This window comes from Pezoporus wallicus, unplaced genomic scaffold (genome assembly GCF_028554395.1).
Source record: "Pezoporus wallicus isolate ANWC-B61680 ecotype Strahan unplaced genomic scaffold, APGP_CSIRO_Pwel_v1 scaffold_7392, whole genome shotgun sequence".
Lineage (NCBI taxonomy): Eukaryota > Metazoa > Chordata > Aves > Psittaciformes > Psittacidae > Pezoporus > Pezoporus wallicus.
Window position 1 is genome coordinate 223,662 of NW_026639923.1, and position 17,014 is coordinate 240,675.

The 17,014-nt window shown below is 55.0% G+C and overlaps 3 protein-coding genes across 3 annotated transcripts in view; 2 read left to right on the top strand and 1 right to left on the bottom strand.

The window, feature by feature from the left end:
* Window positions 1-17,014, top strand: part of PTCD1 (pentatricopeptide repeat domain 1) — a 57,320-nt gene that overhangs the window by 8,474 nt on the left and 31,832 nt on the right. The gene's annotated exons all lie outside the window — the stretch shown is intronic.
* PDAP1 (PDGFA associated protein 1) lies at window positions 83-7,702 on the top strand. The gene is made up of 6 exons (XM_057416833.1): window positions 83-122; window positions 2,902-2,993; window positions 4,802-4,909; window positions 5,275-5,396; window positions 6,198-6,349; window positions 6,885-7,702. The coding sequence occupies exons 1-6, from the start codon at window positions 110-112 to the stop codon at window positions 6,941-6,943; spliced, it is 546 nt and encodes a 181-aa protein (XP_057272816.1). The 5' UTR covers window positions 83-109; the 3' UTR covers window positions 6,944-7,702.
* Window positions 9,053-14,144, bottom strand: ARPC1B (actin related protein 2/3 complex subunit 1B). The gene is made up of 9 exons (XM_057416826.1): window positions 13,986-14,144; window positions 13,252-13,356; window positions 12,370-12,592; window positions 11,376-11,483; window positions 10,984-11,190; window positions 10,787-10,862; window positions 10,524-10,720; window positions 9,721-9,811; window positions 9,053-9,294 (listed from the first exon to the last, which is right to left on the bottom strand). The coding sequence occupies exons 1-9, from the start codon at window positions 14,047-14,049 to the stop codon at window positions 9,256-9,258; spliced, it is 1,110 nt and encodes a 369-aa protein (XP_057272809.1). The 5' UTR covers window positions 14,050-14,144; the 3' UTR covers window positions 9,053-9,255.

Sequence of the window (17,014 nt, forward strand, 5' to 3'; positions counted from 1 at the left end):
AAGCCGAAACCCCGGCCCCGCTCACCCCTCCGGGCCGCGGCGCCACCGTCAGCCGCGGGATCGCCGCCGTGCGCGCGGATGCCCAAACGCAGCCGCCATCGCCGCCGTGATGCCCAAAGGAGGTGGGGGCCGGGAAGCCACGGGGTGGAGGGGTGCGGGTTGGGTCTGAGGGGATCGTCCCATGTCCCTCCCCCCCATTACCGGTATTGAGGAGGTTGAGGGGGGGGGTCTCCATTCCCCTCATCGGCCTCCACCGGCTGTGGATGGGGGTCTCGGTTTCCGCGCCCATCCCGCTCCTGGAGGGCTGTGGAAGGGTCGTCCCCCCCCCCCGCTGAAGGGATTTCGGGTTCAGGGGTTCCAAACGTGGCTCCTTTCCTGTAGGTATGGCGGAGCGGGCACCGGCTTTGGGGGGGGAGGAAGTGTGGGTGAGGAGAAGTAAGGAGGGGTTGGATGCACCCAGAACCTTCTCCACATGCACCATTCTCCACATGCACCATCTGCATAATTGGCTCCTGGGTGAGCGTCGGTGAAAGCCCAGCCATAGCACGTAAATGAGCCCTCGTCATTCCTCACTCGGGTTTGCCCCAGTTGATTTCATCAGCCTTCCCAAGCGTTTAGAACCAGATCCGCTCCCCTGGGTAGGCTTTCCTTCAGCATTTGGTTTGTGCCCGTGTGCACAGCGTTAGTGAACAGGGCTGAAGGTTTCACGTGCCAAAGAACTGGGGATGGGGGGCTATAACCCTGGGTGCTGCATTTAAATGCCCCATGATTTGGGATTTACTTCTCTGTGTTGTACAGTTTTATATGCTTAAGACCTTTTGGTCCTTGGGAAAAGAGGGGTGTTTTCTCACCTATCTCCCTAAGTCAGTAGCAGTTACTGTGTTGTTAGCAGAAGAGTGGATTTTTGCCCTCACTGTTTAAAAATGGGGTGGGAATTAAAGAGCCGCTGATACAATCTGTTATAGGATTATTTCTGATTATTTGGATTGGTTTTAATACCTTAATTTAAAGAAAAGGTGAGTCCATCAATATCCTTCCATTCTCTTTGATTTAACTTCCTTTATTACGCTGTTTAAAGCTGAAGACAAATATATTTGGAAGCAATCCTGCCTTAGGCACCCGTGGGCTTTCCTGCAGGTGCTTCTGGTTTAAAAGAGGATCAGATTCATCGCCCCTCTTTTCCAGATGGGGAAACCGAGGCACGGAGCACAGGCGCATTGTGCAGCACAATGCAGCAGGTCAGTGGCAGATGTAGGACCGCTCTGCTTGTCCAAGGGGTGGTTTGATCTCCTTGGGAAGAGCAGAGCTCCATCTGCACTGAGCTGAGCTCGCCATGGCTGCCACAGCTCAGTCTTACTTCTCTATGTGCTCAAATGTAAATGAGATTGATTCACTCTTCCATTTGCTTCTTTTTAGCCATTTAATGCGAGATAATTACTCTTTAGTTGCTTCCCCTTCTTATTACTACTGTTTATTTGCAGTATTAAGGCTTTTGTGTCCTTCAGCTCTGTGAAATCCCAAGCCCAGCTGGATGAGAAGCTGCCCAGCGGCAGCTGAGCCTTTGGCATGATGTTGGTTTGGTTGATTTGAGTTTGCTTGGTGCTACATAGTGTCCAAGATGCTCCTGTTCCACTTAGAGTGATGTCATTTGCTAGGCACTGAGGTAATGTCTCCTTCCTGGGCTGCAGCGTTCCCAGAGGGTGTCAGTGTTGCCACGTGGGATGGCTGGGAGCACACGCATGGAAAACACACACCTTTGGGTGCAGCTGTTTGGTTTGAGTACCCATGAGTTTCCATTGCTGAGTTTGGGGAGAAGAAGGTGGTCTCTGCACTTCCCCGTTTCACCTGAGGGAAACATCTCTGGAGTCTCTAAGGCTTCACTGTGGGGGTTTTGAGATCATTTATTCCAAAGCTTAGCTTTTATTGAGCTAAACCACGTGAGGCTTTGTTTCTATCGAGCCAAGAGGATTGATCAGAGAACACAGACTTCCTAAAGCCCACAGAGGCTGAGCCTTCCTGGTGTTCCCAGTCCCACCAAGTCCGACAGGACAATGGCACAGTGCAGATCCCTCCCTGAGAAAGGAGGAATGATCCCCACTGCCTTGCCCTCAGCAGGTGAAGCAGGGAGGGTGAGAGCAAGGATTTCCTGCTCCTTCAAAGCCTCCTGCAGCAGCAGAGAGCTCCTTGCCTGAGCTGCTTGCCTTGTGCCAGCCTTGTGTACCAGATGTACCTTGAGCTCTCCAGCTCAAGGCTAGACACTGACTCTGCTCTGCTTGCTTTCCAGTAGGAAACACAAACACAGCAGTCACTTGCAGGAAGCATTAATGGCTTCAGAGTTCTGTGGATTAATGAAGTGCTGAAGTTGAGAGCAGATCTTAGCCCCACAGCCCAGCCAGCTAAGCTGCATCTGTCCTGTTCCTGGTTCCTAGAGCTTGTTTTGAGTATTCCTTGTAAAGCAGTAAAACATGGAGGCTCCTTCTAGTAGTTCTTCTGCTCTCATTGTAATTCCTAAAGCTTTTGTCCAATTAGCTTCCTATTTTTTCTTGGCACAGCCTTACTGTAGGGGAGGGGTTAAGGAGGGAAGCTGGTTGGAGGGTTAGTTGTAACCATGCTGCCTCAGGAATAGGCTGTGGTTCGTCCTGTGCAGGAAACGCAGGGAGTGGCTGTGGGACTGAGCCACTGAAGGAATTGATTCTCTGGGTGCCTTTGTATGGACCAGTAATCCCAATTCTCTGTGCCACTTACCCAAAACTCTTGGCTTTTGTTGTTGTTGAGATTCTGTCAAAGGAGCTGGTTTGGTTTGTCCCATCTGCACTGAAAATCCACAGAGTGCTGCAGGAGGAGGAGACCTTTGTGGAACCTTATCACTAAACCATTTATTGACTTTACTTTTCTGTACAGGTAGAAAAGGAGGCCACAAAGGCCGAGCAAGACAGTACACCAGTCCTGAAGAGATCGATGCCCAGCTCCAAGCAGAAAAGCAGAAGGCAAGGGTATGTGTTCGCCAACGTTGTGTGCTCATGGTCCCAGGTCCTGGCTTCACTTGCAGTGTGTGAGGAATCAGCTTAGTCAAGAGTTGCAGAGCATTCTGGCAGTGAGCACAATGTGAATTCTCAATAGCTGTGGCTGGGGAGACTGGAAGGTGTCATCCAGGCTGGCTCCTCACTGAAATGAGGCCAAGTAGACCATCCAGCTCACAGCTGGAAGGGTAACAGTTGGGAAAGGTGATTACACAGCAGCTCTGGACATCTTTTCCTTCTGTATTGAATCATTCTGGTCTCCAGTGTCAGCTCATTTTTATATCCATGCTCTGCAGCTTGGTTATGGAGAACAAGGGCTCACATCTTGACATCTTATCAATGAAATTATTATATTTGCCCTCTTCTAGACTTAAAAGACCAAACTCCTTTGACTTCTTCCTATACACGTGATTTTCTTGTTTGCCTCTGACTTGTAGGGAAAGATAACAGAGTTTTCTGGCCTAAGTCCTTTTTTGAGCATGTTTCTATGCCCTAGCATAGGGTTGTAACACGTTCCACATCTACCTGACTGATGTTATAAAAGGCATGGCTACATTTTGCAGCACTTGCTCTCTTATATCCCCAGATTATCTCACTGCTGATTTTCTGTGACTTGCTGAAAGCGCTGCCTAAGCCCAAAAGCACTATTCCAGCTGAAGCCTCGTAGCACTGACTACAGCAGGATAATTACACCCCATATAGGAAATACTGATGAATACCTCTGAGAAGATGACTTTCAAGCAGTCATGAGCCAGATTGTTGATTCCTTTTAATGTTCTGAGCAGCTGTAACTCAAGATGATGCTGTGGTTTGCTGCTTAGCCACATATTCCAACTTTGGGTTGGATCTCTTCTTCCTAAGTACAATTCCTCTTGGTTTGTTTTTTGATTCCATCCTGTTGGTTCCATGCCATCTTTCCAAATTCTGAGAGCATTTATGGGGCTGATCCGGTCTTCCAGAATGATTCCAGCTCCTACCAGTGCAATGTCATTCATAAACTCTGGAAGTGTTCTCTACTTCCGAGTTGTTGATAAAAATACCCACTGGAAATAGAACAGAACAAGCAGGATCCTGCTTGAAATGTCTGTCTGGTTTCACAGCAAACCAGAGGACTGCTCTTTGGGAAGGATTTCTTTCTTTTTTTTTGTTACATGTAATGTTATTTTATCAGGGAAAGCTTAAAAAACCCCCCAAAATTAACAAAATTCTTCCTCTACTGCCCATAGCCCATCCGCTTGCTGGGATGAGGAATATCTGGCGGTGGTTAAAGTAAACTATTCCCACCCATGTTGGTTCTTCTAATGGAATTCCTAGACTTCTGACTGGTATAAGCTGTGCTGAATAGGCTGTGATTTCTTGGCTAATAATATTCTGGTTGCTGGTTGTCAAGTTTCTCTTCTCTAGTGTTCTTTTGCCTAGATCTAGTTTGAGACCCAGCTCTACGCTACATCCGTGTAGTGTCCTGTCCCTGAGATATTGTGCACTGGAAAGCTGGCCCAAAAAGTCTCCTGGAGGTCTTTCATTTGGGGAAAGAAAAGTGCCAGTTCCCTCTGTGACAGTCATTCTCCTGGCCTGTTGCACAGGGAGAGCAGCAGGGTTGATTAGGGGTGATCTGCTGGGGCAGATGGATACTTACATGCTGAGAATGAGCTCGTGTTCTCTAAGAGCACCTTTGGTGTCACAGGGCCACATCAGGAACACCAGTGCTTAAGGCTGTCTCTCATCCTTCCAGAATGGATTTGGGATCTTTACTGACATATATTTCCTCTCGTTCCCTGTAGGAAGAAGAGGAGCAAGAAGAGGGAAGCGAAGGAGCAACAGGGGACCCCAAAAAGGAGAAGAAGTCTTTAGATTCAGATGACAGCGACGAAGACGATGAGGATTATCAGGTATTGTCATTCTCGGGGCACTTAATGCATTTGCACCACCCAAATCCTTGGGGCCAAAGAGCAATGCAATCTCCTGATTCTCTCTTTGAGAGCTACCTCTAATAAATCTTGTATGGAAAAGCTATTTTTAGAAGCCAAACCCCCTTCCTTAACAGCATTTTGTCCTCAGAATGTGTTTTTGTAAGTGAAATGCCCAGATTTCAGAAAGGCTGAAGATGCCTGATGGTAGGAATCTTGGCTCACCAGTGGTTTTGCTGCCTGGCAGTACAAACCTCTTGCTTTTGGGGTGTGCTGCTGAGCTCTTCTACGACACAGGGTTGGATATATGAGAGCTTCTTAACCTTCCTCTTGTTCTTGAACCTTAGCAAAAGCGCAAAGGAGTGGAAGGGTTGATAGACATAGAGAACCCCAATCGTGTAATTCAGACAACCAAAAAAGTAACTCAGCTGGACCTGGATGGACCTAAGGAACTGTCACGACGAGAGCGGTGAGTCTTGCCTGCTATCCCAACAGGAGCTAGGGCATTCCTGGAATATCATCCTTCCAGGAGTTTCCCTGTTGGGAATGTCTGCGTTGGTGTTTCAGGGAAGCCCTTTCAATGCATTGGTGTCTAAAGCAGGCACTGAACTGTCAAGCAGGACTCAGTGGGGTTCAGAACCTTACATACCTTATGGAAGTTGGCTGTCTCTGGGAGTCACTGTAACCACTCAGGAGCCAGGCAGCTCAGCCAGGGGAGCTTGTTGCTGTGAAGTGGCTTTAGGCCATTCCTGTCCTGAAGTTTTAGGCCAAAAATCAGACATAACTGAACTCCATTATCACTGTGGGTTCTGCTTTAATCTTCCTATGGAAAGTGCCCTAGTGACAGGTAGTGGTCCCCAGGCATCATGGTGACATTTTTGTGTGAGCAGATGACTCAGATGAGAACCAGAGTTCAACCTTCTAGTTTCATTTAGCAGTGGAGAGTTTTAGAGTGGAAGATTTAAGCTTCCTTCTTTGGGCCAGATTGCTTTGGCAGAAGTACACCTTTGAGGGTAAAGCTGGGAAAAGCATGTTGTGGTGCTGGGTGCTCTGGGGCTAATTCACCTTACCTCATTGTGTGTCCTTATTTAGCTGAATGTAGGTAGAAGTAATCTCTCGCCTTATCCCTGTTCAAACCTGTGCTTGAAAACTGGTGTTAGGCCTCTGTGGAAGGCTCTCTATCCTTCCCAATCCAAAAGCCTCCCCCATTCTGCCTGTACCTACCTGCTCGTGGATGCTCTGATGACTTGTATGTGTTTCACCCCAACAGGGAGGAAATAGAGAAACAAAAGGCAAAAGAAAGATACATGAAAATGCACCTAGCTGGTAAAACAGAACAAGCAAAGGCAGATCTCGCCCGGCTAGCCATCATTCGGAAGCAAAGGGAAGAAGCTGCCAGAAAGAAAGAAGAAGAAAGAAAAGGTTAGAGAGTAATTAATCATAACCCTCTTATTTCTCTTTGTGATGGTTGCATGGTCTCTCGGGTCACACATAGTAATCCCTCATCCCCTGAGGTAGTTGTGTCTTCACAACTGCCCTCATCAAAACCAGCTTCAGATGTTTCACTCTTAAAAAGCTCTAGGACATCTGATCAAGGAGCAGGGAAAGAAAGAAGGGAATTGCCCTTGATATCCATGTTGTCCTCAGCTGCCCAGACAATGCTTGCTTCAGTGTGGGGAGGTTTAGTGGATTCCTTGCACATGGGGAATCCAAACTGCCCAGGGAATTCACAGCACTTCTACCTGCCTGGACTTCCTTGAGGAGCGCATCTTCTCAGTGAATTCCACAGGGATATTCATGCATCAGCACCAGGGTAATTGGTGGATGCCTGGAAAGAGGCCAAGGACAGAAGGGGAACACACAAGGGGGGCTCCTGCTCTCAACCCTGGAGGGATGTGCCAGGGGTTGGTGGGGCAGGCTGGATCTCTTCATTACCTGCTTTGTTTTCCTCCCCCAGCAAAAGACGAAGCGGCCATGGCAGGTAAAAGACTGCAGTCACTATCCCTTAACAAGTAAGCACAGGACATGCAAGAGGAGGAAACACCAGGGAACTGTGCCTGGTGCCTGCCAGGACCTCTGTTGTGTTGCATATACCACATAGGGTCTGCTGCGGCATCGAAGTCACCTTCACCTCCAAGAGACACTGACGATGTGTTTGTCCTCATCCTGGCACAGATTTCCATTTGGGGTTAGGGGCAGCTGCTCTCTCTGGTGCAGAGCTGTGCTGAGCAGCAATTCTCTGTAACAGTTTGGAAACCTGAATGTTTTTTGCTGGTTTTAGGGTTAAAAACTCAATTGGGGTGGGGGTCGGGGGGGGGAGGGAGACGCTTCAACTATTAGATTGCAAGAGACTAGATTGTGGGGTCATTGCAGGGGGGGAACATGGGGTGGGGAACTTTGACTTGCTAGTGAAAGCCCAAAGGATAATGTATCTGAGGTATCTTTTTGGGGGGGCAAACGACCCATCCAATTTTGCTGCAGCGTGTTGCAGTATGAGCTGGGAACCTGACTTCATGGACATCTGGAGTGCTGTTCCTTCCCGGTTTCATCCCTCTTTTGTTGCAGCCAGTCTCCCCTTTTCCCTCCTCTTCATTTTTACTTCTATTTCCTTCTCCTTCTTAGGGATAGTGCCGGTTTTTAACCATGTCATCCTTTGTTTAAAGGAAAAAGACCCAACATCAATTGTATCAGATGGAACAAAACACTTGATAAAGCTGAAAACCCAACACCAACCAAACTTGTATATTTGGTTGATTAAAGTGTAAGTTATCAGAAGGGCTCCATCCTCAACTTGTGTGTGTGTGTGCGTGTGAGTGGACCTGAGGTGCAGCACCAGCGTGGTGGTGAAGTGACTCCTTGCCTCTGCTCTTTGCTGTTGTGGTGCTGGTTGTGGTGTGGAATTGGGCTCCAGGTTCAGGAGCTCCATCAGCAGATGCAGCCTGGAGGCAGGAAGCTTTTGCTGCTGTCTCTGGTGGACACCTTGTACAATGGAGGTGGAGAAAACCGTTCCCTTGGGATGCTGGCCAAGGCAGTCACTGTGTCAGGAGGCCAGGCCTGGAGCTGTTTGTTACTCCTGTCAGATGTCCTGTCTGCTGGAGCAAGGGATGCCCCAGGAGATCCATGGAGCCCCCTCTCAGCCTGTGCCAGAGACTCCAGTGCTTCCCATACTAGAGGAGATCTGATCCTAGAGGTGAGACAAGAGCGCTCTGGAGTCACTGCCATTGAGGTGACCCTTGTCAGGGTGACAAATGCCACTTGTTCTGTGTGGCTGCAAGGGACTTGGCTGGGATAGAGGGATGTGCTCCAGGAACACCGCTGTGAGCTGCCTGCTCACGCCATGGTGAGGAGCTTGGTTCCCTTGTCACAGGTAGAGGTGTGAGCCTTGGAGCTGCTCCCCAGCACTGCCCTTCAGGCCATGGTCGAGGTCAGGGCTGGGCTGCTCGGAGGCACACCACCAGGAGCAGGCTTTGATGGGTTTAACCAAGCTGATCCCAAGAGGAGTAACCTGGGATCCCACATTGCACTGCTTCCTTTCCCTTGTGGTGATCAACGTAGGCTTTCCCTTGCAGAGACACTTGGCTTAAGGCACGGGGATGCTGGAGGAGTGGTTGGGCATCCTGCCTGCCCCACACACCTGCACAGGGACTGGTTGTTCCTCTGCCTTTGCCAAAGCCCTCACCAGCCACTTCAGTGTGATTACATATCCTGTGTGGAACCCTGCCCGTTGATTACCACATGCAATTAACCCCCAAAACACAGATTTATCCGCTTCCTTACAGCTTCTTCCAAGGCTCCTCAGCAGCTTTGTCCTCCCCGTTGGTCTGTGAGGTGGGACTGCTCCTACCCCAAGGTAGAGGTAAGGAAGGTGCTCTGACCAAAGCTGCCTGGTTGGAAAGGGGCAGGATTGCTTTGGCAGCCCAAGGTTTCCAAGCTGGCTCCCAGCGTGTGGAATTGCACAGCTGATGGGTGAGGCGCTGGCACAGGGTGCCCAGAGAAGCTGTGACTGCCCCATCCCTGGCACTGTTCAAGTTAGGTGGGGCTTGGAGCAAGCTGCTCTAGTGGAAGGTGTCCCTGCCCATGGCAGGGGTTGGAATGAGCCTTCAGATCCCTTCCAAACCCGAACCATTCCATGATTCTATAGGGAATTCCTTCCTTTATTGTGCTCTCTAAGCGACGTATGACCAGCATCGGGGAGGATGGTAACAAAACCAGGACTTGTTTTCTTGCAGAGCAGCCACCGGGGCTGGCTGGTGGCACCGTGTGGCACAGGGCAGAGCAGCAGGGCAAGGCAAGGCTGGCAGCAGGGACCCCCTTCCTGGAGGGCTCCTTCATTTGATCTTGAGATCCTTCAGTGCCGACTCCAGGCTCTGAAATGGAATTGGAGGTTGGTTGCCATCAGCTTGGTGCTTTCCAAGGTGACTGGAGGTGGTTGGGGAGCTGAAACAGGGGGGAAGCTGGTTCCGGGGATCCCAAATTCGTCTGGTTTTGCCTCATTTTGAAGTCATGTGGGCAAAGCTGAAGCCAGGAGTTGGTGCTGGATGCCTGTGCAAGGTTGGCATCAACCCACCCCTGATGGTGAGCTCTGAAACCGGGGATGCCCCCATCAAGCACTAGGTTAAAGCAGATCCCACCCAGGACTATGGGAGCCCCATATGGGCACCATGGGTACAATGGGCCCCACCACCACTGCACAGAGCCAGGGTGAGGGCTGCAGTTAGAGCTGTGGTTAATGGGGGTTCCACACTGGATGCTCCTGTTCTGGGGGGGGCTGTGGCACCATGGGGACGCCTCACCTTGACATCCCAGATGCTCATGCCGCCGTCCATCCCTGTGGTGCAGAACTGGGAGCAGTTGGCCTTCCCGCCTGCCAGCACTGAGATCTGGCTGTGGGGCACAGAGAGGTGGGTGGGGGTCAGCCCCACATCCTGCCAAGCCCTCATGGGTTGGATTGGGGCTGGACCCCTTCATCTCCCCCATCCATGTGTCGAGACGCTCCAGGGATAACCAGGGATACACAGAAGATCCCAAGGATGCTCCAGAGCTGTCATAGCCCACGGGGCTGGCCCCCTCCATCTCCTCCACCCATGTGCAGGGATGCTCAGGGATAACAAGGGATGCTGAAGGATACACAGGGATGCTCGAGGAGGGCTCCATAGTTCCTAGGGCTGGACCATTCCATCTTCCCCAGCCACATACAAGGATGCTCGGAGATACTAAGGGATGCTCAAGGATACCCGGGGATGGTCCAGGGCTGCCCCAGCTCCTGCGGATGCACCCCTCCATCTTTCCCACCCATGTGCAGGGATGCTCAAGGATACCTGGGAATGCTCTGGGGGTGCTCCAGAGCTGTTCCATCTCCCCCACCCACATGCAGGGATGCTCAGGGATACCCAGGGATGCTCCAATGCTGTCCCAGCTCCTGCGGATGGACCCCTCCATCTTTCCCACCCATGTGCAGGGATGCTCTGAAGATACCCAGGGATGCTCAAGGATACCCAGGGATGCTCCAGCTCCCAGGCCAGACAGCACCACAGCCAGGGGATGCTGGGGGAAGCCAGCACCCCCGCAGTGACCCAGTCACCCCCCATGGACCCACCTGATGCTGTTCTTGTGCAGGGTGTCCAGCGTGGCATTGGCCGTGTCCGAGCTCGCTTTCTTATCCAGGTTCTGGAAGCGCTCACGGGCGGTGAGGCCGCGCTGGGAGCTCTGCTTGGGCACATCCAGCTTCCCCCTGAAGGTCAGCACTCCCTGGCTCTCCTCGTAGGTGAACAGCATCGGGCAGCAGTCGTGGCCCTGCAGAACCAGGCTCAGCACCATCCTAACCCAGCACCCACCCCCCCCGGCCCAGCCCGGACTCACCGCAGCCACCAGGCTGTTCTCAGTGATGAAGGTGACGGCGAGGAGGGGCAGGGTCTTGGTGCACAGGGAGGTGACGCTGCAGGGCAGCGAGTGAGCATCACTCAGCTCATTGGGAACACAAGGAGAGCATCCTGCATCCACGTCCGCCCGCCCCAACCCACCCCGGATGCCTCCGAGCTCTCCCCAGCCCCACTCACGCCATCCTCTTGCTGGCATCGGCGAGGCAGAGGGTGCTGTCGTGGCTCACCCAGGCCACACGGGCGCCGCTGGCCGAGAAGCAGATGCTGTGCACCCACCCGCAGCTGCTGCTCGACTCGAACATCAGCTCCCCAAAGGGCATCTTGGAGCCCCAGGGCGTGGGGCTGGGCCGTTCCTCCACCTCCTTGATGTAGGCTGAGAAGATCCTGGGGAGGGGGGAAAGAGCCTCCATCGCTGCCCCCTTTGCCCCAGGGCACCTTCAGCCCTTCCCATGCCTCCCTTGTGCCCAGCAGGGGGAAGCCTGCCCCATAGGGCTGTGCTGCCCCACCCAGCTCTGTGCTGTGCTCAGGTGGGACCCCAACCCATCCTCATCCATCCCCCTGCTCCTCACCGGCACTTGAAGTCGCAGGAGCCGGCGGCCAGGAGCACGTTGTTGGGGTGCCAGTCGAGGCTGAGCACCGTGGAGCGGATGGGCTTCTTGATGTGCTTGCAAACCCACCTGTGGGGACGGGGGTGGCAGCAATAGGGGAGAATCAGCAGTGCTGGAACCCCCTCACCGGGCTTGGGGGGGGGGGGGTGGATGAGGGTGATCACAGCTCCAAGTGCATCAGGAGGTGCCCAGGGCCAGCAGCCTGCAGGAGCAGCTTGGGCATGGGGTGTTCCTCCCTCCATGTCCCCATCTGTCTCCTCCTGCAGCTCCTGTCCCTCTTATCTCCTCCTCCTCCAATTTCCTAACTCCCAATCCATCCATCCCTCCTTTTTCTCCATCCATCTATCCCTCCTTCTATTTCTCCATCCATCCATCCATCTCTCCATCCATCCCTGCCTCCATCCATCCATGTCTCCTGTTTCTCAACCCATCCCTCCATCCATTTCTCCTTCTATCTCTCCATCCCTCCCTCCTATCTCTCCATCCGTTCATCCATGCCTCCATCCATCCATGTCTCCTATTTCTCAATCCATTCATCCATCCTCCCTCCATCCCTCTCTCCTATCTCTTCATCCATCCCTCCTATTTCTCCATCCATCTCTCCACCCATCCATGCCTCCATCCATCCATCTCTCCATCCATCCATGCCTCCTCCTATTTCTCAATACATCCATCCATCCCTCCATCCATTTCTCCTTCTATCTCTCCATCCCTCCATCCATTTCTCCTCCTATCTCTTCATCCCTCCCTCCCTCCTCCCTCCATCCCTCTCTCCTATCTCTCCATCCATCCATCTATTCATTTCTCCTCCTATTTCTCCATCCCTCCCATTTCTCCATCCCTCCCTCTCTCCATCCATCTATCCATCATCCAATCCATCCATTTCTCCTCCTATCTCTCCATCCCTCCCTCCCTCCCTCGCAGGTCAGACCCACTTCCCGGGGCAGATCCCCACCAGTCGTTCTCCTGCTCGAAGTAGCAGATGGAGATGAGGCGGGAGCCGCTGCCCACCGCGAACTTGTTCTCCTTGGGGGACCACTTGACGCAGCGCGCGGCGCGGTTGATGCGCAGGATCACCAGGGTGGGCTTCCACGCGTTGCCCTTCAGGGTCCACACGTAGGCGTTGCGGTCGGTCCCGCACGTCACCAGCCGGTTGCTCTCGGGGGCCCAGTCGATGCCTGGAAGGCAGAGGAGGGGGTGATGGTGACCCAGGGAGCAGTGGGGATGGGGGCATTCGGGGCTGGAGGCATTGCTCTGGGCTGCCTCTGCTCCAAGGTCCCACATCAACCCCAAATTATCCACCTCAGACCTTCGCATCCCTCCCACCCCAAAGCATTCCATCCAACCCGTCCCACCCCATCACCACATCCCATCATCAGCACTTCCCATCCCACCCTGTCATCGCATCCCACCATCAGCACTCCCCATCCCACCCCATCACCACATCCCATCATCAGCACTTCCCATCCCACCCTGTCATCGCATCCCACCATCAGCACTCCCCATCCCACCCCATCACTGCATCCCACCATCAGCACTCCCCACCCCACCCCATCACTCCCATCCATAGCATCTCACCTCAACACTTCCCATCCCTTCTACCCCATTCCATCCCAAACCACCTCACCCTATCTCTATCCATATCTCTTCCACCCCTCCATTCATCCATCCCCTCCATCTCCCCAGTTCCACCCATCCCACTTCTCCGGCACGCTAGATCAGGACCAGCAGAGGCAGACACAACCGGCTCCCTCTCCATCACCCACTCCACAGCCCCCATCCAGCAGCTGAGCCGTGTCCATCCCTGTCCCCATCCCCTCCATCACCCAGGACTCACCCGTCACCTGCCCGTTGTGCTCCTTCAGCTCATGGACCTTGCTCCACTTGGCCCCGTCCTTGCGGTAGATGTGGACCTCGTGGTTGTTGGGGCACAGCGCGATCTCTGTGGGGCAAGAGCAGTGGGGTAAAGCCCTCCCCTGGGTCATGGGCTCTGCCATGGGGAGCGTGGGGCCGGGCAGCATCAACCTGCCCCTTCCCGTGCTCCAGGCTCCCCGTCTGCACCGTGGGGTCCAACCAAGCCCCAAAGCCTTGCCCTGCATCTGACCCTATAGGGAAGGGATAAGGGTCCCATGGGGCTGGTGGGATGGGGTGAGATGGGATGGGGTGGCTGTGGGTGCTCAGCCCCGATCCAGCCCCTCCTGCCCGGCTCAGTGGATAAAGCCCTTTTTGTTCTCTCCCACATCCCTGCTTGCAGCCGGGAAATGCCATCGGCTGTGAATCACCCGGCCCCGCTCCGCTTCCCTCCCCTCTCCACGCTCCATCCGTCCCTCCCAGCACCGCGGTGCCTCGGGGCCGGACACGCTGCTGGCAACTCCTTGTGCCGGGCTCAGCTCCAGCAGCAGGACCAGGGGGATGCAGGGGAACATTGCCCAGCCCAGCCCAGCCCCACATCCATCTATGGCAGGACCTGCTTCCCAAACCCAGCCACAGCCCACTCGCAGGGATGCTCAGCCGGCGCTTTGGGCCATCCCTGGGGATTTTGGGATGGAATGCCCTGCTGATGGTACTTACGGGTCCGGTCCTTGTTCCAGGCATGGCAGCTGATGGGCTCCAGCAGGAAGCTGTGGTAGGCCATGGCTCACGGGCTGGCAATGGGGAGAGACCCCTGCGGCCATCAGGAGGTGATGCTCTGGCCATGGGGACAAGCCCCCAGTGGTACCCCTGCTCTTAGCGAGCATCCCCCATTCCCTCCCACTGGAATCAGCCCCACGCTGCAGTCCACTGCATCCCCCTTCTGCCGGGGAAGGGGTTTCCCACCCCATCCCACCCCATCCCATCCCATGGGTACTCAGCCCCACTGAGGCAGTGACTAATCCCTTCCCCTGGCTGAGCTCCCATCTCTCCTGCAGCACCCATCAGTGTCACAGCACGGTGCCATGGGGCCAGGAAGCGCTCAGAGCACCAGCGCAGCCCCTGGGCCATGAGGATGCAGGGATGCAGGGGAACACCTCGGCAGGGTGTGCCAGGGATGGGGATTACTCACAATTCACCTCTGGGCTATTTTGGGAGCTCCCCGAGCGCTGCCCGTTTTCTTTGGCAGCTGAAGCAGCACAGGGGAAGGGAAACGTCCCTCCTAAGGAATCTGGGTGGAAAGAAAACCCATGGAGCAACACAGAACCCCAGCCTGGATTGGGTTGAAGGGACTTTAAAGCTCATCCAGCTCCAAGCAGGGACCCCTCCCACTGGAGCAGCTTGCTCCAAGCCCCTGTGTCCAACCTGGCCTTGAGCACTGCCAGGGATGGGGCACCCACAGCTTCTCTGGGCACCCTGTGCCAGCGCCTCAGCACCCTCACAGGGAAGAGCTTCTGCCTAAGAGTTCATCTCAGTCTCCCCTCTGCAGGTTAAAGCCATTCCCCCTTGTCCCATCCCTACAGGCCCTTGTCCCAAGCCCCTCTCCAGGTTTCCTGCAGCCCCTTTAGGCACTGGAGCTGCTCTAAGGTCTCCCCTTAAGGAACCAACCGGCTCCATCACTGCACATGGATGAATCCCAGCGCAGATGCACAGCACAACCCTGCCTTCACCACCCCAGGGCCAAGCCACTGAGACCCCCACACCAGACAAGGGCTTGGGGCTGAGCAGGGAGATGCCTTTGGTACCCTTTGTACCAGGAGGGCACAAAGCTGCTGCCGCCAGAGTAGCACCACAAGTGCTGAACTGAACCCTCAGCGAGCAGGGATGCTGCTGTTGGCATCGGAATAGACCAGGAGCAGGAAAGCATCTGAAATGGGACCTGCATAAAACAGCTCCCGGGGAGGAGGGATGGAGGCAGGACCCCATCCGCAGCACTTTCCCCCTTCAATGTGTGCTAAGGCAAAAGCGATGCTTCCCTTTTGGATGCTCGGAGTTCCTCCCCGGGCTGTTTTGCTGCTGCCCCATTCAATGCCAGCTCCCAGAGGGGCTCTTGCCACCATCGTGCCAAGGAGCAGAAGCCGTCCCCAGCCCAAGGGCCCTTCCAGCTCCAGCTTCTCCCTGCAGTGGCTCGCGTTTCACTTCCCCAGCAGCCGGGCTATGGCCGGTTCCCTGCTCACAGCCCATGGGGAGCTCAGCACCCCTTTCCCCAGCAGGGAAGAGCATCGGAGGGGCCGTGGCCATCTCCCACTGGACACGGAGGGGTAGGGAAAGAGGGGTTCCTAGGGCAGACAGGGCGGGATGGGGACCCGATGGGGCTCCCTTATCTCCCCGAGCAGCTCGGAAACATCCTTGGAGGAGATAACACCGAGCCCTTGGCCGGAGCCAGCGCCAGGGGCTCCTCCCAGTCCCGGGAGGAAGCCGTGCACCAAGGAGCTGCACTGTGGGGTCTGCGGAGCCTGGGTCGTACCCAGCAGTGCGGGGACACAGCAAGGGTCCCATAAGGACCCCATGAAGCTGCTCCTTGGTCACCGCAGTGGCCCCGTCCTCCTGCACCCCCAAGGCCCCAGCGCTGACCCCCGGGGATGGGGACCCCAACACCCCTCAGTGCTGGCGAGGGGGTACCCCAGGAGCCAACCTAGCCCTGGGGGGACACAACCATCCCAGGGCAGATGAAGGGCAGCTCTGACCCTCCTCTTCCTCACAGCGGGCAGAGCAGGAGGCGGCTGATACCCAAGGAGGTCAGGACACATTACAGAGAGCTCTGGCTCAGCACCAACCCTGCGGGACCCCAATGGGGGGGGGGGGGGGGGGAGAGAGAACCAAACCCAAACTCGCCCCAAACCGGGGCAGAAAAAAAACCCCAACCAACCAACAGCACCACTCCAGAGCATCCGAGCGCTGCCTGCACCCCCCTGACCCCACCGAAGGGTCCCCGTCTCCCCTCGAGCACCACCAGGGGTGACCCACAGCCCCCACTGACAGCGGCAGCCGCTCCTTACCTTGCGGGCAGGGTTAGTTCATGGGCAGCGGACACGAAGGCAGCCCCGAGCGAGCGGCGGCAGCCGTTGCCTGCCCCGACTTCCCTTTTCCTCTCGGAGCGATGCAACCACTTCCTTACGTAGGCGTTGGGGGAGCGCGAAGCTCGGCGGCCGCCCTGCCCCTGCCTGCTGCAGCCAGGCCTCTCCCCATCGCTGCACGTGGATGGGATGGGATGCTCCCGGCGGCGCCGGGGAAGGATTCCTGTTGTATCCCTATGGCAAAGAGAGGGTTGCTCCCCTCCCCAAGCACTGGGTCCCCGATGTGTTTCAGGGTATGGATGAGATGGGAGCAGTAGGAGCGCAGCCGGGGTGAGACATCCTTTGGCATCGTTGGAATCCACAGCTTGGAAGCACCCTGCGGTGCCTGGATCTGGCCGCCCTGGGCAGCAATTGCTGGTTCCTGCATCCCACTGAGCCTAATTGGGATCCAATCTGGGTGCAGTCACGGCTCTGCTCACCCCACACACCATGTGTGCGCCCCTCTGTTTCCTTCCTGATTCAGAGCAACTGATTTCACCCCGTTCCCAGCCAGGCAGGGTAATTCCCAGGAGCTCAGCTCCTGCTGGCAGTGCTGGGAGATGGGATTCAGCGTCTCACCCCGCTGCTGCAAGCCAGAGTCCCACATGAAGGGATGAACTCAGCGCTTCTCTG